The sequence below is a fragment of the Corvus cornix genome, chromosome Z, assembly GCF_000738735.6.
Source record: "Corvus cornix cornix isolate S_Up_H32 chromosome Z, ASM73873v5, whole genome shotgun sequence".
NCBI lineage: Eukaryota > Metazoa > Chordata > Aves > Passeriformes > Corvidae > Corvus > Corvus cornix.
The window spans coordinates 14,810,089-14,831,572 of record NC_046357.1 but is presented as its reverse complement, the minus strand read 5'-3'; the positions used below and the strand labels follow the sequence as shown (position 1 = coordinate 14,831,572).

At 48.0% G+C, this 21,484-nt stretch overlaps 2 protein-coding genes across 13 annotated transcripts in view; both read left to right on the top strand.

The window, feature by feature from the left end:
* ATP8B2 (ATPase phospholipid transporting 8B2) overlaps positions 1 to 5,251 on the top strand; it is an 84,664-nt gene extending 79,413 nt beyond the window's left edge. For all 6 annotated transcript variants that reach the window (XM_019283318.3, XM_019283319.3, XM_010395087.4 and 3 more), the window contains 2 exons: positions 455 to 585; positions 2,464 to 5,251. In XM_019283318.3, the coding sequence (XP_019138863.1) occupies positions 455 to 585; positions 2,464 to 2,685 (353 nt within the window). In that variant the 3' untranslated portion in view covers positions 2,686 to 5,251. The remainder of the gene's footprint in view (positions 1 to 454; positions 586 to 2,463) is intronic.
* A 101-nt stretch (positions 5,252 to 5,352) lies between these two features.
* RUSC2 (RUN and SH3 domain containing 2) overlaps positions 5,353 to 21,484 on the top strand; it is a 59,618-nt gene continuing 43,486 nt past the window's right edge. For 4 of the 7 annotated variants that reach the window (XM_019283316.3, XM_010395095.4, XM_019283317.3 and 1 more), the window contains exon 1: positions 12,159 to 12,474. The gene's annotated coding sequence lies outside the window, so the exon portion shown is untranslated. Of the gene's footprint in view, positions 5,535 to 12,158; positions 12,475 to 13,059; positions 13,148 to 13,577; positions 13,994 to 21,484 lie in introns of those variants that run through there. The other 3 variants (XM_010395089.4, XM_019283315.2, XM_010395090.4) reach the window with 3 other exon arrangements.

Here is a 21,484-nt window from a genome sequence, read left to right as displayed (position 1 = left end):
AAGGGCTGTGATTCCCATCACCTGCTGGGCAGAGCCAGTATTCCATATCCTTTAGGAAATGCTGCTGGGAAGCAAGAAAGGAGTACTCCTCCCTTTGCACTAGAGTTCTGGCAAAAGGTGGGAGTCGTGGGCTGCTCCTGAAGTTCTCCTGAATGTTTATATCAATCCTTTGCAGTGATTTGACTCTTCACAGAGAGAAAAGATTCACTCTGACACCCTTGTCCACCTGGGCTGTTGCTGCAGTCATGTCTGGACATTGCATTTTTCTTTGCTCATCTCACACAGTGACACTGGCTTTGCTGTCCTCTCCACAGCCTGTTGATTTCACTGTTGGAGGTGATGTCTGCCTTGTATTTTGGTCTGTTTGCCTGGTTGCTCTGAAATCACAGAGAGCAAAAGGGAATAGTGGTGGGAGGTGCTGCTTTTACTGTTTTAATCATGGAGTTTTTTCCAGGTACGGCTCGGAACACCCTCAGCCAACCAAACGTGTGGCTGGCTATCTTCCTTAGCATCACCCTCTGCGTGCTGCCGGTGGTTGGCTTTCGATTCCTGAAGGCTCAGTTAAAGCCAACTCCCAGTGACAAAGTAAGGAGATACCTTATTGAACCAGAAATCCTGCTTACTATGGCCTAGGCTCACCATGGAGCCACAGTGCATGTGCTTGGCATCACTTGGAGTGTGTGTCCCTGTCGGGTGCAAGTGCTGCCATCCGTCTGTCCCCTGCTCCCTAGAGAAGGAGGATTGAATTTGGGGTTTGGCACGGTTCAAACCATCTGCAGCTGGGACCAAGGCTGAGATTATTTACATGTGGATTAGACTGCTCTGAGGCAGGAAAGCTGCTCTATTTTTAGGGTTTAAGCACTGTGGCTCAGTGGCAAAGGAGTGGTGTGTTCCTCGTGCCCTGACGCTGTGCAGTTTTAGCCGGGCAGACCTCAAGCCTTCACCTTCCACCCAGGAATATGTGTTTGCTGGGGATTTTTTTTTTATTTCAGAATTTACTTTTTGTAGCCAATGGTTATATGCCCCTTCTGGAAGCAGCTTCCCTCCCATCCCCAGGAATATGAAGATGAGGGCACCAGGGCAAGGAGAGGCAGGGAGTGATGGAGTGGGCAGGGAGCACACAGGTCACTACAGCCAAGGGACCCCCTCAAGAACATCAGTGCACACAGAGCTCCCCGGGCTCTCTTTCAAACAGGAGCATTTGCTGAATGCTACTGCCACCTCGTGCTTCCTTCTTCTCCCTGCGCCGAGCTGCCTGGAATCTCTGTCAGAGACAGCCCCAAGGGAAAGCACTGCAGCTGATGCCCTCCCTGGTCATCCTCTGTGATGTCTGTGGAGCTCCACAGATTCTTCAGGACTGCAGGAGAACATGTTAGGGGAATTCTCAGCCCTTGCACAGAGGCTAGGTGGGTGCTAGAGAAGACAGCTGGGTAGGGAGGTCCTTGGGATGCAGTTTGAGGCAGTTCAGGGGTGTAAAAGTGGGCTGAGTTTACCCCAGCTGAGGAGAAGTCAAACACAGCTGTCACCCAGAATCCCAGTCTCACTGCTGAGGCTGAGCATCCCTCCCTCTCTAGCACAAAATTACTTTTCTGCCTCCTCTTGGAAGTGAATGGTCGCAGGAGAGGAGTGGGTTTCCTGCTTTATGGAGTTCCCCAGCTGGCAGTAAACAGGCTGGATGTTCAGAGAGGCCAAGGACCTGCCACTGCCATTGTGCCAAGCAAGAAGCACAGGAGTCTGGCAGCTGGGGAGTTTTCTGTTGAGCCAGAGGCTCTCAATACCAGCCTCCTGCACTAGACAGCCCCGTTCTGGAAAGGTTCTTGTCAGCAGATGAACTCAGTGGCTACCTGGGAGCAGAAAGCCCCCTACCTGCAAATAAAGTGCAAGATTTATTTTCCACCTGCCAAGGAATACAGGGATCTCTCTATTATCCCTGTAAGTGTTCAAGGCCAGGTTGCATGGGGTATTGATCAACCTGATATATTGGCAGTGGGGTTGGAATGAGATGATCCTCAAAGTCCCTTCCAACCCAAGCCACTCTGTGATTCTATAATTCCATGACGATAATCATTATCATCATAAAAAGCTTTTACATATCAGAAACTCCCGTTAGTAATCTATTTTCTATATTAAATATACCAATTCTTAAATGTTTCTTTATTTGTTTTCTGGAATTTTGACTATTGTCAAGATGACTTTCACTTTTTGGGTGATTTGACTGAAAGTCCTTCAGTAATACCCCAACCATGGCATTGAAGAGCTCTGGGGAATACATGGAAATCATCCCCTCTCATGACTTACAGATGATGCTCCCATTAACACCTTTTAGAGTAGAATAGAAGATGCCCTTTCCTCATTTTTGTCTTTGGATCCCTGCTTTTGTTTGCCTTTCTCTGCTCCTCTTCCACTGTGCTTGTGAATAATGATGCACATTCCACCTTTTCTGCCTTATTTTCTGATTTCCAGGTGCTGCTGAAGATCAAAGAAGCGAAAAAGCGGCCCCCTCCACCCTCACCCAAGCGACGCCTGCGCCGGACCAGCACCCGCCGCTCTGGCTACGCCTTCTCTCACCAGCATGGCTTCGGAGCACTCATCATGTCTGGGAGAAACATGCGGCCAAAATCACCTTTTGCCACAACAGGAACATTTTCACCAAATAGTGACAAATATAAACACAAAGGATTGTAACCAAAAAAAAAAAAAAAAGGGGGAAAAAAAACCAGACACCCCCTTATCCCCCTTAAAAATTAACAACGCAAACCAAAGTAAAGGGCAAACCAAAGTCAGGAGAGGAGGCTGTGCTCCCTGCAGGGCACCGAGCCAGTGGCTGCCCAGAGCTCTGCCCTCTGGGCTGCCAAATCAAGGACTTGGGGCTTTCCTGTCACCCATGTGCACCCTCTGGTTCCAGTTTCTTTTCCAAAGACATGTGCCGCTGCTGGGGAAGATGGGCACAGTGAGCACGGAGTTGTATGGTATCCCCGAGGGGCTCCCTGGCGCAAGAGAGAACGTGCTGTGGGAGGCATCTCTGCTCCCTGAGATTGTTCATAACGCTATTTTTTTTTTTTCCCTCTAACTACATACCTCAGAGCAAAGAGAATTCCAGTCTGAGGAAAAGGTTGAATTGGCAATGTCTTTCTCAGCCATGTGCCTTCATTTTTCTTCATGAATCCACTCTGGACCATATTACTGGGGTGACAGTATTGACCCCAGGTGTGCCTTAGGTCCAGCCACACAATCCACAAATCCACAATCTTTGTAACGTGTGATTTTGTAGCCTTTTGACTGTAATCTATTTTCTCAAGAGATGGCCAGTATCCAAATACCACCCTCTTCCCACATCTCCCATCAGGAAGTGCTGCAAGCTCAGAAAAACCCTTAATTGGTCAAGGGACCAGGAGCTGACACTCATCAGCCTGCCCTGTTTTATCTGCATTGCAAATCTGCTCCTGTAAAGGATTATTGTCCTGAGAGCCCTCTCAAGTTTTTTAACTGGGCACCAGCCATTTCATTTAGACTTAAAATAAAAGAGCAGAAGGCACTCAGACTTCCTTATGGATCCAACCATGAAATCTGGCCCCTGAGAAGCCTGTGCTGTGTGGTTAGGGCTCACCTGAGCTGCCAGAACGAGGCATCTGGCCCCCCTTAACAGACTGAGGTGCATGCACGTCTGGCTTGATGGTGACCACACCAACAGTTTGGAAGCCAGAAAAGCTATTTCATAGCCAGCAGCTGAAGTAGCCTTTACTCTGCTGGTGCTGGGGCTCAGTGTAAGGGACAAAGCATGACGTGGTGGCTCCCCCACCCTCCCAATGATCAGAGTGCTCACGATTCAGAGGAACTTAGTGAGGCCTGAGGAGTCTCTGCAGTGTTTCAGGGCTGCAGTGTTTCTCTGTGCTGGCTCAAATTTTACTTGGGAACAGGTTATCTGTCAAACATGGGTGGTAGAGAGCTGAAAATCCAACCAATCTGCCAGCAGATGGACCTCAAATGCACAGATGCAGCCAAAGACATGGTGATCTTGAGGGACTGGGATTTGCTCTCTGTTTTGTTACACCAACTCCATAATCAGTGGGGTTACTGGGTGGAAGGCCAGTGTGGCAGTGTGAGAGTCTGTCCTGCCAGCACTGCTGAGCTGTCTAAATGCAGCTTTTTTTTGTGCAGAGGACTAAGCCCTGGCTGTTGTAGGGGGTTTTTTTGTTTGTTTTTGGTATTTGTTGAGGTTGGGGTTTTTTTCAGCTCCATTATACAAATTTAGACTCCTTCCTTCTTTTAAATTGGATTTTTTTGTGCAGTAACCGCCCGATATTTATGAGACTCTGCTGTGAGTCTCTGAGCTGTCAGTGGAGGCAGTGTATGATGGCAACAGGCCAGCCATGTCCCCATTTCATGGAACACCCTGCTGCCTCTGGTCCCAGTTTCAGCAGTTACTGTGTGAGATTGTTTAAGCTGTAATAGAAGATTGCATCTCCCTGTGTTTAACTCAGCGCAGGAAAGAAAAAAATAAAAGAACCAAATCAGTCTGTTGCACCTGCTGCATGGGGAGGCTGGTTGCAAACTGTGGTATTAAATTTCAGCATGGCCGGTGCAAAACTGGAGCTGGGACTGGATCCAGACTAAAGTGTTCAGGACCTGCTTGATAGGGAAGGAGCAAATTATCTGGTGATCTCCCTTGCAAGGAGACGCCTAAGTGAAGTGAGAGCCTGCACTCTGGCTGAGGAAACCGCTGTGATAGTTGGTGCTTGTCACCTCCCCCTGCTTTACCATTCACTTTGCAGAGACAGTCGTGGCTTTCTGATGAGGATTCTGTCTTTCACAGTCAGCCTCCCTGGGGCTAGAGGAAAAAGGAGAATTTGTGCAGATAAGTAGACATCCCCATGATACCCAGACTGGTCTGTGGACTGAAAGTCCTGTCAAAGCTGTTCCTGGTGTCTGATGCAGCAGAATATGTTGGCAGAGCAGCAGAGGCAGGTCTTGTGCTGACAGAGCAAGGAAACTCTGACACTGTGCCTCTCTTCTCATATGGTTTACGTGCAAAGTACTCACCTTCTGGCTAAAAGGGGATTTGAAAATGTTGGCTACAACATGCAGGGGATAATAAAGCTGTTGGTGAGCTTGCACCAGATACAATTCTTTCAGTGGTTTGACACAATCAGCATTTGAAACACATCAGCTGGCAGTGATGTCTGTCTTGCATCACTCCTGATTTTGTAAAATAATTGTTTTTTTACAATAAAAAGAGAATGTTGGGATGATAGATTTCTTGGAGCTCCATTAATTGATGTAAGGAGTTAATAACCAGAAGTGCACGGGGGGATGGTATGTGGGACAACGGATCTGAGACAGCAACGCTTCTCATCCGGTATCCTGATGCGGGAAGCACACAAATTCTCAAAATTTTCCATCCTGGCTGGGATGTTTTAAGAGGAAACTTAGAGGAAACGTCAGACATCCTTAGGCGGAGGACCCGGTGGGGGCGGGCAACGTCGAGAGCCCGCCCCGTGGAGCGGCTGTAAACAGCGGAGCGGTGCGGGCGATCGGTAAGGGACGGTGGCAGGCACGGCGCGGGGCTTGTGCGGGGAGGAGCGGGGGCGCTGCTTCCCGTGTGCGCTGCTTCCCGTGTGCGCTGCTTCCCGTGTGCGCGGTGCTCTGCTTGGCTCCCCCGGGGAGGTCAAACCGTGTGTCATTGTCTGTGCGGTGTCTGAAAATTATAATTTAGTCTTTTATGAAGCTCTGGTATTTCATAGATATGTCAAAAATTAACCCTTGAAATAGATTTTGGATTTTGTTTTCACCTCCTCCCTTTTTTCCTCCTAATTATTCCATAATATAAATATTCACAGTTTGAACATTGTTTTGCTGTTGTGCCTGTACTTGCCACCCTGCTGGGCTGCAGTTTGGGGGTCGAGAATGATAAAGCTCTGATGGTGGTGAGGCACTGGAACAGGTGGCTCAGAGAAGCTGTGGATGCCCCATCCCTGGGAGTGCTCAAGGCCAGGCTGGATGGGGCTCTGAACAACCTGGTTTAGTGCAGGGGGTCTGTACCCATGGCAGGGGTGGGGAACAAGATAATCTTTAAGCTCCCTTCCAAGGCAAACCATTCTATGGTTCTTTGATAACCAGTGATGACAGGATTCTATTTCTTACGCTGCCGCAGAGGAGAGCTTAGAACATCTTCTCTGTCCCCTGAATCCACAGGGTGACACTGAGCAACCTCTGTCCCTAATAACCGTGGAGCAGCAGGTGCGTTTGGGCAGAGGCGCCTCAAGGGTGTTTTCCATTGCTAACTGCACCACCTGCATTCCTTCCTGGCTGCCTGGTAGCGCTCACTGTGCTGAGTATCCAGTTGGAGAGCCCAGGGCAAGCATGTAGTGCTCCTCTGCCCTCCCATTTCCTAAGAGCTGCTCAGGAGTAAGGACTTCCAGGCTACAGGTCAGTGGGAGAGAGTTGTGTGAATGCACACAGGCGGAGTCTGTTGTATGAATGGAGACATCTCAGTAATGACCCATGCTAACTACCAGCTGGAACAAAAACAGGAGCATAAGGGACCTTTTGGATATCTGTGGGCATGACAACTCTATCCTCTAACTCCATCAGACCACTGATAAAATTCATCCTAAATCCAGGCGTTCCAGCTGGAAAGCTTCCTGTCCTAAGGGTTGATTTTTTTCTCTCTCTAATTTTCAACCTAAATGTGTTCACTGCATTTATTCTCTTGTTGTCGTGCCAGCATTATACTTTTGCTTCAGCAGTTTTGTTTGTCTCCTGTGATATATTTAGACAGCAATCCTATCCGCTCTCTGCCTGCATTTGGCTAGGCTAAACAAGCCAAGCTCTTAAGTTTCTTCTTGTTTGATAGGTTTTCTGTTTCCCTCAGGCCCTTTCTGCACCTGTTCATTTGAGTTTATCATTTTTAAATGTGGGTGACCAGAATTTTTTTTGTATGGTGCTTCTTTTATCAGTGCCTATACAGTAGCTCTGGTATTTCACTGCCTCACCTGGGCTGTGTTTGCTTTTCTTACAGCCTCATCATCTCTGTGATCTTTAACACAGTTTTAGTGGTTATTTTTCCTAATTCTATTACGAATATGCACAGTTGTTATCTAAATTGGGTTAGCTACATAAATACTTCTCATGCCTGACAACATGGGGAGGAGCTGAAGTCATCACAGCGTAAGTCTGCGCATGCTGATGCTTTAAACTGGTGCCTTGTCCTCAGGGGCAAGCTTTTTCCATGAGGGCTGGCAAGGACATTTTGCTACATCTGCTGATGTGTTGGCTGATGTAAATATGGAGTGAGGGAGCTACCATTTCTCCAGCAATAAGTGTGGGGCTGAGTTCCCAGTCACAGCTCCCAGACAGCTCTGTCCCTGTGATAAAGGTCTGTGTTGCTGCAGGGCTGGATGTGATGAAGGGCTCAGAAGAAGGGCACAGAGCCCTGCAGCCTGGGCTTGACCTCTAAGTGCTTTTGGCCATATCTGCAGCACAGCTACTCTTCAGTTTTTCCAAACCTAGTCTTCTGCTGCCCTACTTCTTGTAATTCATTTAGAAGTAGAGTGGTTTTTCTCTTCCTGGTAGAGAAGCCACCTCTCTCCCATCACTCCCAGCATGAAGGGAAGTAGTTTCCATACCCCTGTCTCTTTCCCCAGCCTGCCTCTCCTCTCCAGCTGGGTGGAGCTGACTGTACTGAGCTGTCAGCTCCTGCTTTTCCACAAAACGCTGAGCCCTCTGCCAGACTCTTCAGCTATAAATGGATCTCGACTTTTCCAACCCCCACTCTCAACACCAAGAGATGTTGTGGGATATCGGAGCTGGGCCAGGCTTCCTCTGAATTAGGAAAACATATGACCCAACCACTCGCTTTTGGTAGGTTCTCTGTAAGCATCGTGCCTGGCTTTGGGGGAGCTGAGTGTGCCCTGGTGAGGGCTGTGCTGCTGAATTCCGTGGGTGCACTGCGAGAGCAACTGTTCCCAGACCTGAGTGTGAGGCTGGGCCAGACCTGCAGGTGCTGTCCCCAGCCCCACACATCACCCCACAAACACAGCACTGTCTGATCTGAGTGCTGTGTCACCAGGGAAGGCCAATGTTTTTGTTACTGGCTACATCCTGCCTCCACATCTAAATCAGGCACTTCATAAAAGAAGCCTGGCTTTTAGACATAATGATCAATCCTGTTTGCTTCCCTTAACTTTGGGATTTATGGCAGGGATCCTGAGGTCTTTTAAGCTTTATTGCATTATGGCTCCTCTGAGAGGCAGGGAGCATCAATACCTCCTCGTTCACCAGGGAACTGGGGCCTGAGGTATGCACACCAAGGTGACTCAGGGAGTCAGTAGCTGCCCTGGATTTTAAACTGAAGTCTTTTGTGTCATCAAGTGCTACCCTCCATCAGCCCTGTGGGCATCCAGGCCATTCATTCCATGTAGGGTACAGGTCTGTATTTAGAAAACTAATTTGTACTCTCATGTTGAAAAATTGCAGTCTGAAAGTCTCCTAGTTCGTGTGCTTTGTAGAAGCTGCTGGGCAAGGTTCCAGTCTGGTGACCTTTTGCTGGAAGCAGTGCATTTGCATCCTTTTGACTTAGACAGCAACACCTAGAGCAGCTGCTTCAGAGGCTTCCTTACCTCCTGGCAGTTGTCCCTCAGAAACCTTCAGGCTGTGGATAAGGGATCATAGAATATTCAGAAGGTGCAAGCCGGGTTTATGGCTGTGCAGTATTCTGTCTGCAGTTCTGCTTCTGGTTCAGTTTTTGCTGTGGCAGCAGATGCTGTCTGACACATTTTCTTGCACAGGACGCCTGGTATCCTGCATTTTCCCTATTCAGTGGCTTGGTTGTGTTGTCTTTTGGATGGATCAGTGAATCTGTTGATGGGGCAGTGTTCGATGGACAATGTGCATGAATAATCTGTTCCTTTTTTTTTATGTAAGCTGGAGAATGTCATACCCCAGACCATGATATTACATAAGGCTTATGGTTCACTAAAACCTCATTTCTGTCTCCCTTCTGGGATTGTGAACAGTATTTTGTACAGATGAGGGATAGACTAAGTGTTCCTTCACCCTTTTCCACTCCACCCCTGGGCTTTGAGCTCTGGGAGTATATGAAATGCTGTGTGTAGTTGTAGCTGCCTGATACTCTTTTCGGTGGTAACCTCTGCTGCAGCTGGACCAGGCATCAGATCCTGCTGGTTTGCTGGCTCAGCTTGGAGTGCTTCAGGTAAAACTTGGCTGTGAGGAGTCAGGTGAAACTTGGCTGTGAGATCTTCTGCTTGTAGTATCCCTTCCAGATGTTCAGGGAGGCTGACTATCCCCACTTATTTTTGGCTTTATGTAATCTGCCTTCCACTGAGCACTTATTTCCCTGTTCTTCACCAAAGCCCTGGACTCATAGCAGGGTGTTTTCTGAGCTGAGGTTTGCCAGCTCTAGGTCTCTGTTCTTCTGAGTCTGGAGCATGAAGCCTGGTTGAGGTTTTGCTACTGATACCTGCTGCTCACCTGAAGTCCACAGTTTCTCTGTTCTCATTCTGGTGTGTGTTTGCCTGGAATGCTTTCCACAATTCACATCTCTTGTGCCTGGGGTGAGTGTTTGGTGAGCATATTTGTAGTCCTTAAGCACTGGTGTGGACTCTGTACTTCCATCTGAGTCCTCATCTGAGCCATGGATGGGACTGTGTCTCAGCCACCCAACACTGCAGGCTCTTTGAGAGATCTTTGGCAGAGTGATGATGGTGCTGAATCATATTTTCAATTAAAGCTTTTATTTTCTTAACAGAAGAATGGCCAGGAAATGTAGAATGGTTTGGGTTGGAAGAGACCTAAAAGATTATGTAGCATTCCTGGCCACTGTGCATGGAGTACTTCATGTCAAATGCTGTGCTTTGCAGGGCATCAGAACTCTGGTGCCTGCAGTGCTTGGTCCACAGGTTTGGAAGACATAGTGAAGACTATAATTTTGCAGTGATTCTAAGCTAGCCAGGGTGGTTGGTTTGAAAACTTCTTGAGGAATTACAGAAGCATCTTGCAGAACTATTAGCATGATAAAACAGCAAATGGGTGACCATGCTGATAAATGCCACGTGTAATGGTGATTTGTGAACAGTTTCTCACTGTTCAAACAAGCAAGCCATTTGGAGTCACTGTGGGTTGTTACCTGAGCACATCAGTTAAATGTTCAGCTGTAGCCAAAGAAGGCAGATGTCACACTGGAAGCAAAAACTGATGGTATATATTCTTGTATACTAGATGTACATGTTGTGCCTGCATCTTGGGTACCACATACCAGCTGGTCACCCTCTTTCAAAAAGAGTTGCACAGACCTGGAAATAATAGAGAAAAGTGGAATGGGGATGATTAAGGGACTGGGATACCTTCTGTAGGAAGAGAGATTAAACAAGCAAAAGTAGATGATACTGGGAAAGAGCAAAGGTCTATAATATAGTGTTCAGCAGGGAGAAGTTGAGTAAGGAATGAGCTTAATACACTTTATTATTTCTCACAGCGCAGAGGAAGCGCATCCAGCAAAATAATTTATTAGACAGGACGTTAAGGAAGTCCTTTTTCAACACAGTTGATTTGTAGAACATGTTGCTATGAGATGGCATGAAGACTGAAAATACACACAGATTCCAAAAGGAACCAGACACCTCAATGGCCAAGATGTGTTTCAGTGTCTCTGAAACGTGATGGTCAGTGTGTGACCTCCACACACTGACTTGATTGTTGCAGGCTGGAAGAATGTGTCCTAAGGGGAGATCATTCCATGGTCGCACTCAGTGAAATCACTCTGTGATTTTTATGTGCCAGTGCTGCATTGTCAGGGGTGGGGCACTAGACCAGAAGAATTCTTGGTGTAACCCACTGGTGGTTCTGGTTACCAGAGCATGCTGGAACAGTGGGGTGAAAATGAACTGATTTGGTTTTGAGCACTTCTGCTCTCATGACACTCCTGTGGGATTGTCATGAGAGCAGACTCACACACAACTCACCACAGATTTTCTTATCACTTTTACTAGCAAATCTGGACAGACTTTCAGGGGAAGGGGACTGGTGCAGGCATGGCCCATCAGCTGGCTCGGTGTGCCCAGCACTGCTGTGGTTGTTGCAGGGTGTGCCAGCCCAGTGACCACTGGCCTGCCAGGCAGGTGACATGCTTGGCATTAGCTGTCCAGTCCTATCTTTGTTCCCTCTTGGCTTATGATTAGTATATGGTTTATGTCCTGATGGAACAAAGTCTAGATTCTTAGTGCCTCTTATTCACGTAGCTGTGGGTGGTGTTGTTATCCATCCAAATGTCTTGTCGTACGGAAAGGGGAAAGAACATGCTATTGCGAATTCTATTGTGAATTCCTTTATCCTTTCCAAGTCCTATGTTGCAATTTCCTTCACAGTCTAAATAGCAAAATGTCTCCAGTCTCCCTACCCAGAGAACTGTGAAAGTTTGGAACTGAAAAGCCTTGAAAAGTCTATTTGCTGATAATGAAGTACTCATTTTAGGAGCATTAACAGAAGCCACTGTTACTTACTGCTCACCCTGTTGAAAACTTACCAAATCAATATTTCTGGGGCTTTGGTTTGGGTTTGTTTGTTGTTTTTTTTGTTTTTTGGTTTTTGGGGTTTTTTTGTGGAAGCTGGCTGAGGCTGTAGCAAAAGCAAAATGCAGTAATGGGCATACTGTTTTTATCTGCCATTCAGCTTGCTGCGAGGGGATTCTTCACTGGTTAAGCCTGATCATCATATCACAGTGAGATTTTGGGAACACTGAATTCAGAATCCAGTCATCATTTTACTTCTGCCTCATTCCTTGAACTCATCAACATTAGAATGTTTGTGCCTCTTCCAGTGGGACGGATAAAGGGTTTTAAAGCCCAGTTCCCTGCTCCCTATAGAGAAGAAAAAAAGTCTCCTGGCAGCCTCAAGCTGTTTTTAAACGAGACAAATGCCCATGGTGCCTGTCTGCCAGAGCCCCCCAGCCCCTGCACTGAGTCCCTTTTTAGCACACTTCTCCATGCAGCTATATCTGGCTCCAGTTCCTTGCTCTGGGAACGTGACCTCATCGTTGTTTTGGTATTTCCAGTGATTCAGCCTGGTCCGGGGCAGGGAGGAGTCATTCCTGGTGCAGGCTGACAGGGTGTTTGTGCGTTTCTGGAATTCCAGAGCAGTGCAGCCTCAGCCCTTCCGCTGCTTTGACAGCTCGGCTGAGGCTGGGCTGGTGCACAGCATTCCTGCCTGGCAGATGGCCTGGGTGCAGCTGGTAGAGGGACTGATGCTCCTGCTTTTGGGGTAATGGGGATCCCTGTCTTTGCAGGGTACCTGCTGTGGTGAGGGTGAAGAAAGCTGTGAGCAGTAGCTTCTATGTTGAGGGAAGCCACAAGGGATCTCTGCTTTATGGGTGGGAAGAGAGTCCCACAGAATGCTCATTCCTGTTTACAGGCTGCCAGCATCCCATGAGGAAATTAACTTTGCAACATCCACAGCAGCTTGGTAAGTGTTACGGTCCTTGTTTTCCAGAGGGGGGAAACGGAGGCACCAGGCAGGGAAATGATCTGCTTGAGGTTTTACACCACTGAGCTGGAGCTCCCCCACATCCTTACAGACCACACTTGCTTGAGAACTACAGGAACGCCTTGTTCTTCATTGCCGGTTTCACCCAGAGGTCACTGGTGTGAGCTATATGCCTGCCTGGCATGGGGCTTATAGGCAGTGCCTGCTGTGCTATGAAACGTCCTGAAACAGCTCCTTCCCAGCCTCTCCCTAAGGTCTTCCAAGGCTTGTTTAATGGGCAGTGGTTGACACCAGCAAACCTCTCCTCTGCTGCTGGTTCTAGTTGAAGGCACAGTGGAGGCAAAGCCCCTGAACTCTTTGACACCTTGCTTCTTAACTGTGAGATGAGCTCAGCTGGTTAGAGCATGGTGCTAGCAGTTGTGGGTTTGATCCCTGAATGGGTGGGTCATTCAGTTAAGGGCTGGGCTTGATGATCCTTGTGGGTCCCTTCCAACTCAGAATACTCTGTGATTCTGTGCCAACGTAGTCCCTATCGCCCATGTTCCATATTTGGTGTAAATACAGCTGCAGTACAGCATGTAAATTACCCTGAGATGGCGGGAGAGAAGAATCCTGGCAGGAAGTACCAAACACATTGAACTAGGGAGAGAGGGTAAGTCTCAAAGATGCAGAAAACTGGAGCCTGGGGAGAGGGCCTGAGCAATAGGAATGGGTCCAAGCAGGTGAATGGAGCAATGCTCCAATCAGCCTTTCTCCCTGGAGCAATGGGCTGCTGTGGCACTCTGCACCAGAGAAGGTGTGGGGCTAGGGCCGTCCCGGCTGGCGTGAAGTTGGATGGGTTTGCATTACTGCTAGCACGTACTGCATGCGGAGCTTAGGAGCTGATGGAGAATGTGGAACTGGGGGGTCTCCCCTTGCTAGTGGTCACTTCACCCCATGGCTTCTCCTGGCAGGCAGCTGCCCTCCCACCCCGCTGTGGGAGCAGGCAGGCAGTGGACCCATCCCGCACAGCCCTGCCACGCTTCCCTGCTTTCTGTGCCTGCTGTAAATGGCTCTCTGTAACACGAGCTGCATTTCTGCCATAGCCCTCTCCTGTGCGCATCTGTATTTACACTGGGGCTTTCATTAGCAATCTGGCCCTCGCTCCTCTCCCCTGCCCACATGCTCCCCGAGTGAGACTCTGGCACCACTGTGCCTGACGAGGGGCAGGTGGCTGGCAGCAGGAGAAATTCCTCAGCCAGCTCCTGCCTGGAAGAAGTGCCTTGTCATCTTGCCTGTTGCCCGCCATCCTGCATCAACAGGGGAGCAGCCGGCGGAGACGCCCCGCAGCACGGCTCGCTGATCCCTGAGCCGGCACGGGGACAAGCTGGTTTTGCTTTGGATTATCGCTGGCTCTGCATGCTGTGCTCCTCCTGCGGCTCTCATGCCAGTGCCGCTGCACTTGGCTTCCAGCTGCGGTGAGCTGAGCCCACGTCCTGGGGAGGTTCTATCTGGCAAGGTAGGAGCTGATCCCTTCTGTTTATTCTGCTAAATGTAATGTGACCAGTTCTGCCCATGCCTTTACAGCATGCGTCAATTAGTGGGTTTATTTTGCATTGCTCTGTAGCTCTGCTCGACAGCCAGTATGCTGCTCAGGCTGTAGCCTCTCTTGCAGGGAAAGAGGATGTATATATACCCTTTTTTTTTTACCTACATACTGGAAAAATCAAACTTTGGATCCTTTTCTGCTTCAAGATGGAGTCTTCTCTTTTCTGTCTTGTCAGTTTTCATGCAGCAATCCTGTGCACGTTCTTTAGGTCATGTCACCTGCTTCTTCAGGAGATGTGAGAGTAGAGAGCAGTCTGATGTGTCTTGGGAGGAAGGGGGAGGGAGGAGAAACTCACTGAAGACAAAAATCAAGTAAGTTCAATAGGCTCGGAAATGGCTTTAGAGAAGTTATTTTTAACCCAGAAAATCAGACAGGGGAAGAGCCTCCTTTCCTTGGATAGTCTAGGTTTGCTTTTGATTTTTTTTTTTTTTCCTGTAGTCCTTTAGGGCCCACTCTTCTGATACGGAAAAGCCTGAGGCTGCTACTGTCCCTAGGGATAAAGGACAGTCAGTCTTGTCAGTCTGGTGCCTCCTTTCCAGTGAACCTTGCTGACGTTAGGTGCTTTGCCTGCCCCCACCTCTGCCCACCTTTGCTGCTGCCACATCGAGAAAAGAGGTGATGACCAAGAAACCCGACCCCTGCTGGATTTCTCTGCAGCAGCCAAGGAGAGATAAAATAGGAAGGCATCTGCATTTTCTGTGTTTAGGCACAACTGTTCCCTTTTTAGTCCACAGCAGCTGGGATGTGCACTGAGCCATCCATCTTCCCCGAGCCTAATGTACCTGGGCTTCCCTCCCATATGGACAAGAGTCTGTCTCCTCAGCAGGACAGACAGGGATACCAGGGCTTCTGCAGGTGATGGCTCACTTCTGAGGACTGGCCCAAACAGCAAACCATGTTTTAGGGCCCCGCTATATCCCTGTGAGGAGGAGAAAGGGGTGCTCTAGCTTTCCCCGGCATATCCTGCGGTGCTGCCACTGGGTGTATAAATAGTGCCCACAGTGTACTATTTTGGTGAGAAGCTCTTCCCAGGATTCATCCAAAGAGTTATGTGAGCAAGTGTTAAAAATAACACCAAGCCCTGCCCAAGTGCTGGCGTCATTTCAGCCAAAGTGTTGGGAATCTTCCATGGAGAGCAGCCTTGGACCCTTGGTGGGGGGCAGCAGGAGGGGGCCCAGCACAGCTTCCCGTATTTTCCTCCTCTTGCTGTCCTGCTGACTACAGACGACTGTGGCCCTCAGCTTCAGCAGATGTGCTGGTCACCAAGAAGGTGTGAGACTTCCACTTTTTTATTAGGTTGTTTGCCACTGGGCTTTCCCTATATGTTCTGGGTATTATTGCTGGGTCTAATGAGAGGTACAGGAAATCTAATCTAGCTTTAATCTAGCCTGCTGCCAGGTCCCTGGTGGTGGCCAGAGCTCGCTGCCTCATTAGAAACTCTTGGGCTGTAGAATGGCATATGGAGTCGTTCTGGTTCTGGGTTAGGTTTATCCTGCAGACTGGTAGCTGGAGATTAGTTTAACTGTGGAAAGGATATTAAATCTGTGTGTTGCATTATGGCTTAGCTCTGGACATTCTTGCCATCCGTATAAACACGAACGTTATCCCAAAATTCTGCCTTTTTTATGGTGTAATTTGTGTCTATAATGGAGATCTGGACTACACAGCAGAGATGTCTGGGGAGCCATGCTCCTTGAGCTGTGCAGCCAGTGCAGGATGCGCCATCCCACTGTGAAGCTGGAGCTGTGGTTTGTTTCCCTCAGGCTGGGTTTTGCTTGTTGTTGGTCAGGTTCTATGCTGGTTATGCAATTCAGCTACTCTCATGCTGCAGCAGCATCATGCTGTGTGTTGAAAAACAGGAGACCTCTGGAAGGCAGCAGACCTCAGTGAGTCCTGCTGCCCAGTGTGTGAAGCCCAGAGCTCACAAAAATGCTTCTTGAGGGGCTCATGCTCAAAGAAACTCTATCTGAAGAAAGAGCTAATCCTTCCTGCAGATGGATGATGTGGCTCCACTCTGGCCTGGTCTCATATGGGATGTAGAAGCCCCTGTGGGAGTAGAGCACCCATTGCTTAATTACATAGCTTAATACATGAAGCCTCACACACAGGAGAAGAGAAAGAGGTAAGATGTCCTCTGGGCGCAACGCAGGGGAACTGGGGCTCACCTGTTTGCTCTGAGTTGACAGCAGCAGTATCATGGACGGAGAAACATCTCTTTCAGATGCTGGAATTCAGGATCCGCCTTTATAGCTCCTTTGCCCCCATGTTTGCATTCCCAGATACATCAGTTCCAGTTTCTGGCTTTGGAAGGGCTGGGTGGTTACGGCTGGACTTGATGATCTTAGAGATCTTTTCCAATCTAAATGATTCTGTGATTCTGTAGTCTTTGAGCACTTTCAGAAGGGCTGCATTTATTTTAAGCTGAAAGGGAAGGTTGCTGTGAAAGCTGCAGGCATGTGAAAATTGCTAAAAAGGTCACAAGTGCTGTTGGACACTCTATGCTTCACCTCCTCTGATACGGGATTACTAATTCTGGCAGATGTTCCCAGGGATGGAGAGCAGGTCCTGTTAGAACATCATGACCAAGCGTTTTCTCTGCCTGTTGCACTGAGAATGAGTGGGAGAGCAGAGCAGATGCTTGTCGCTGTTGCGCGCAGGGACGGCGAAAAATGACGTCGATTCAGGTTAGAGAGGTATGGTCAAAGCTGACCCCTTTAATGCCAAAAACCCATCTTTGCATGGATCGCAAAAGAGAAATTACATGACTGGCCCATTGGTCAACCACCTACCAAGGTGATAGGCCAAGAGGTATAACCACCCATTTCAAAGTATTATTCTCAGTAAAACCAAAACATTCCACGATGTTCTCACAACAGCCCTGCAGGTGCAAATGTTTACCAGACAGCAAACGGGCAGACAGCTAGCTTGTGTGAGAACGGAGACTTTCACATGAGACAGTTAGAAGTGGAGAATTTTTTCTCTGCTAGCCCCCTCAGCATCTATAGATGCTTGGCTTCTGGCTTGGACTGATGTATCTCCAGTGCTCCATCCTTCTCCCCCTCTCGCCTCTTAGCTGGTCTTCTCTTTTCCATGCTGTGTGTGGAGAGGCACAGGCAGGGTGTGTGCACGGGATGGAGTGCTTTCTTAAGCATGTATTGAAAGCACCGACTTCAGAATTGTCCGGACATGGAAGTATGTCATGGAGATGAAAAGCATGTTTCTGTTTCTCCAGAAGCGTGCTCTGGGCAATCAGTTCTTCATCAGGGGCTTCCTGCTCCTCAGTTATTCTGTTCCTTCCTCCTCCTCTCCCATGTCCAGCCAACAAAGAGCTCTCTGAGTCACCACTGTGGCTGCTTATTAGGCCTCAGGCAAGGCTCTGTGTATCATATATTACAGAGCTCCTGAGGGCTCTTGTAGGGCCCTTTGCACCCTGGCATGCTCTTGTTCCTCTGACTGGAATGTGTCTGGAGTATGTGGGGATGTGTTGTTTGTTGTCCTTGAGCACGTCTTTGCTGGACATTTCTTGATAGTTTTCTCATAGTTCTTCTATCTAGAATAGCCTTCTAGACTATTCTCTGATAGTCAGTGCGGTGCCAGAGCCACACACCAGGGATTCCAGGAGTTCCTGAAGTGCCGAGATATCTCCACGGGGACCTCGTAGAGTGGTCTGCCCCACCTCTTTCATCTGCCTCACAGGAGGCTGAGCCCTATTTCAGTCTGCCCAGCACAATCCAAGCTTGGCACGTTTGTCAGCCATCTCCTGTGACCTGCTTTGCCTTTGTGGCCTGCCTCACCATTGCTGCCTGGGCTTTGCCTCTGCCAGCTTTTATTTTCTATTTTAAAAAAGAGGACAGGATTTCCTCCCACACACAGATCCCCTTTATCCCTATAGCATTTCCTTCACTGGGGGTCTTTCTCCAACCTGAGCAAATTTGTTGCCCTCAGCCTACAAATTTCCCATTTCTGGCTCTTTGTGCCTCTCTGCATATGGGGTGGCTGCCTGTTGTTTGAACGTGACTTTTGGAGGAGGTAGACCTTGCGCAACTTGCCCAGCAGCTGGGAGCTGCAAGTTAAGACTCTTTGTGTTAATTAAATGTACACCGATAAGCACATACAGCCACAAGGTTGCTTAATCATGGGCTGACCTGACATGGAGACCTTGAATACAGCTGACTGATGATCCATGACAGCTTGCTCTGGTAGATGGGAAGATGTTAATAATAACCAGAGAGAAATTTAGAAGGGTTCTCAGCTGTGACCAAGGATCGTCTCCAACAAGACCGAATTCTTGAGGAAAAGGTCTCTTCACTGTGCTGCATGAAAGGAGGATGAATCCACTGGCTGAAAGCTCACACTAAGCATATTCTTCTTAGGGAAAAAATACACCTGGAGTATATTTTTAACAGCCAGGTGGATTAGCAGCCAGATCAGCTGGCACAGGATGCTTTTCCACTCTCAGCTGCACCTGTATATTTGCTATGTCTTTCCAGGAGCATGTTTGTATTTCCCCAGGTATTCTGCCTCAGAGAATAAATTGCTCTCATCTTTTAATCCCGCATCAGAGGCTTCCTGCTTCTCTGAGTCAAACAGAAGTCACACAACAATAAAACCTCCAAAAGCCATGTAATAATCACGTCTCCCTGAGCTGGCACAGTGGACTTGGGCTATGCCATTCTGTGGGTTTCTTTATTTAATCTCTGGAAGCTCCCACTGATAGGGACATTACCTGCTGCACCCTTCATTTTAGCAATCCAATCCGTTGCTTCTGTTGATATTTCCTGATGCCATGAGTTGACCAAGATTGTAACATGGGCATTTGTTTGGCAGCAAAGTTGAAAAAATAAGTTGTTTCCCATTTTTAACAGTAAGGGCCTCTGAAGATTAACAGGGGTGCATGCCTCTAAATAAGTAAAGCAAAGAGCTTCTGAGATATACAAGACCATAGAAAATTTTAAGAAAACCAATTTACCTCCCGACTTTTATGCTTTTTTGGTTGAATAGGGAATGGTTAGTTTTAACTGTTATACCTGATGTCTAACCTCAATTCTCCTGTCTGGCCCTCAGGGATCCTCTTCTTGTTGTTGAGGATGTGAAGAACAGCTCGTCCACTTGCTCTTGGCAGCAGCCTTTTATACATTTTGGAACTACTGTAATGTACCCCCTGGTTTTCCCCCCGAGACCTAACCCGCTTGCTTTGCAGTTTACTCCTTTCTGTCCTTTTTTCCGTGTTGTCTTCAAGCTCTTACCAGTTTGTCCATTTAGGGTATGTCCATGAGCCATGTGCCAGTGTGGGTAGAGGGGAAGGATGACTCCAAGTCTTGCACATGCAAGACATGCCTATTCATACAGCCCTACCCATTGTTTGCCTGCTTCAAAGGAAAATGCCACTATTGCTCAAGCTTTGCCTGTGATCTGCAGTAACCACAGATCCCTTCTGAATGAGCAGGTCATGCACAATGATTAAGGGTGGGGATGTGCAGTCTGTGCTGTGTCAGGTGTTACGGTAATGACTGTCATTTATGTCAATTTGCTGTTTGTGTATAGACCTTATCCCTTCAGCTAACAGTACTGTAGACACCAGAGGTGAAGAGTAAAAGAGAGCCAGCACGTTAATGCACAAGTGGTGGACAGGGTCTCAAGAAGTTCTCAGTGGTCCTGTTCCCTCTCCCCTTTGTAGCTTTTCTAGGTGCCTGCTGGGATGTGGGTGCTCAGGAGTCCAGGCAGTCTCCCGTGTAGCCCTGGAGCTCTGTGCCTGCCAATACTGTGCTGTTACGTTGCTGCTGGTAGGTGGGGGTGGAGTGAATCTTCAAGTCTCTTTTATCTTTTAGTAACAGAGAGCTTTGCAGCTGCCAAGACATTGCTCTATTTGCCACTAAAACATAGCCAGCTGGGGCAGGTAACACTGCAGAGCAGCACTGTGTGTCCAGCTGGGCGGTAACTGGAGCAACTTAGAGGGAAAATCAATATAAACAATCATAACTGATATCATGTGTCTCTAATAAATCAGACAGTGGTTATGTACTCGCTAGGCTTCGTTGCAAAGTGGAATGGGAATGTTTGAGAGCTGGAAGGTCTGCTGGGAACTTGCTGTTCTTTGTGGCGAGCTCCCAGATCTCTCTGACTCTTGCTTTTGCTCAGAAAAGGGATGGCAGGAAAGGACTTTGGCACGTGCAGAGTGATGTTAATGCGGGTTTTCTATGTGAATCATAGGATCACAGAATGGTTTGGGTTGGAAGGGACCTTAAAAAGATCATTTAGTTCCAACCTCCCTGCCCTGGGCAGGGAAATCCGGAACAGTTTTCATACTTACTGTTGCCTTGGAAAACTGAAATGTTTATGACTCAGTCCTTGAGCAAGAGGGCAGGAGGGTTTTTTTCCATTCTTGGATGTGGCCTCTTGTGCTTCCAACAGTGATGTTTTTCTTCTCCTCTGCTTGCCCTTTCCCTGCATCATCCCTTCCATTGCAGTCCCTGTGAGCTGAGCCTCGTGTGCAGTGCAGTCACCCTCACTTTGAATCAGCCTGGCTATGCCCCCAGAGTGGGAAGGGAATGTCACTTTGGTGCACATCATGGGAACCATAAGCAGTCACTGTCCTCGAGCAGTGTGTTCTGTGCACACAGTGAACCATTTCAGGGCTGCAGATTCAGTTGAGCCCTGCAGCTTTTCATCTGCTTAGTTGGAAGTACATAATTTTTATTTGAGGTCAGAATGCAGCAGTGCTGTGGCTGCCAAGTTCACCACCTCCAATGTATTATGTTATGTGGCAACTTAAGGCTTTCCTTATGGCAGTGGGGAACTATTAAGTTATTGTGAAACTAGTTATTTAGGTAAATGGTACTTTAGTGGCAGCATTGATCCTGTTTTGAAAACTAATTTTAATAGGAGTGAAGCCAGTAACACCTTAATATCCACTGTTACCATGGCTGCTCTGAGTGGTTATTTGCCAGATTAAAAGGCTTTTTTTTTTTTAAATAATACCCTTTCTGCTTCTTTTGCCAAGACTTTGACTGATGAGAGTTTATATTCCCAGTTAGTGTAGCATCAATATCTGAGTGAGTGCTTGAAGAAACAGCTTTGCCCTTAGAGCTGAGATCCTACTTAAAACATCCTGAAACCTCAGCCTAGATCAGTTATGTTCAGGCTTTGCTTTAATTCAACATTTTCTATGCAGCTTTATGAGCCTGGTTTACCAGATTGAACCTGAGCCTTCAGACATGATTCAGGAGCTGCTCTGCTGTTTGTTTTCTCATTTCCCTCTGCCTAGAAACATTCAGCTATTTTTTTGTGCTCTTGCTTGGGCAGTGCTAGTAGAAGATGGGCACTAAGAATTGGGTTGTAGGGTCATTTCTCCCTTTCCCACAGAATTCCAAGTGACTCACATCTCCCTGTTACCCAGTCTCC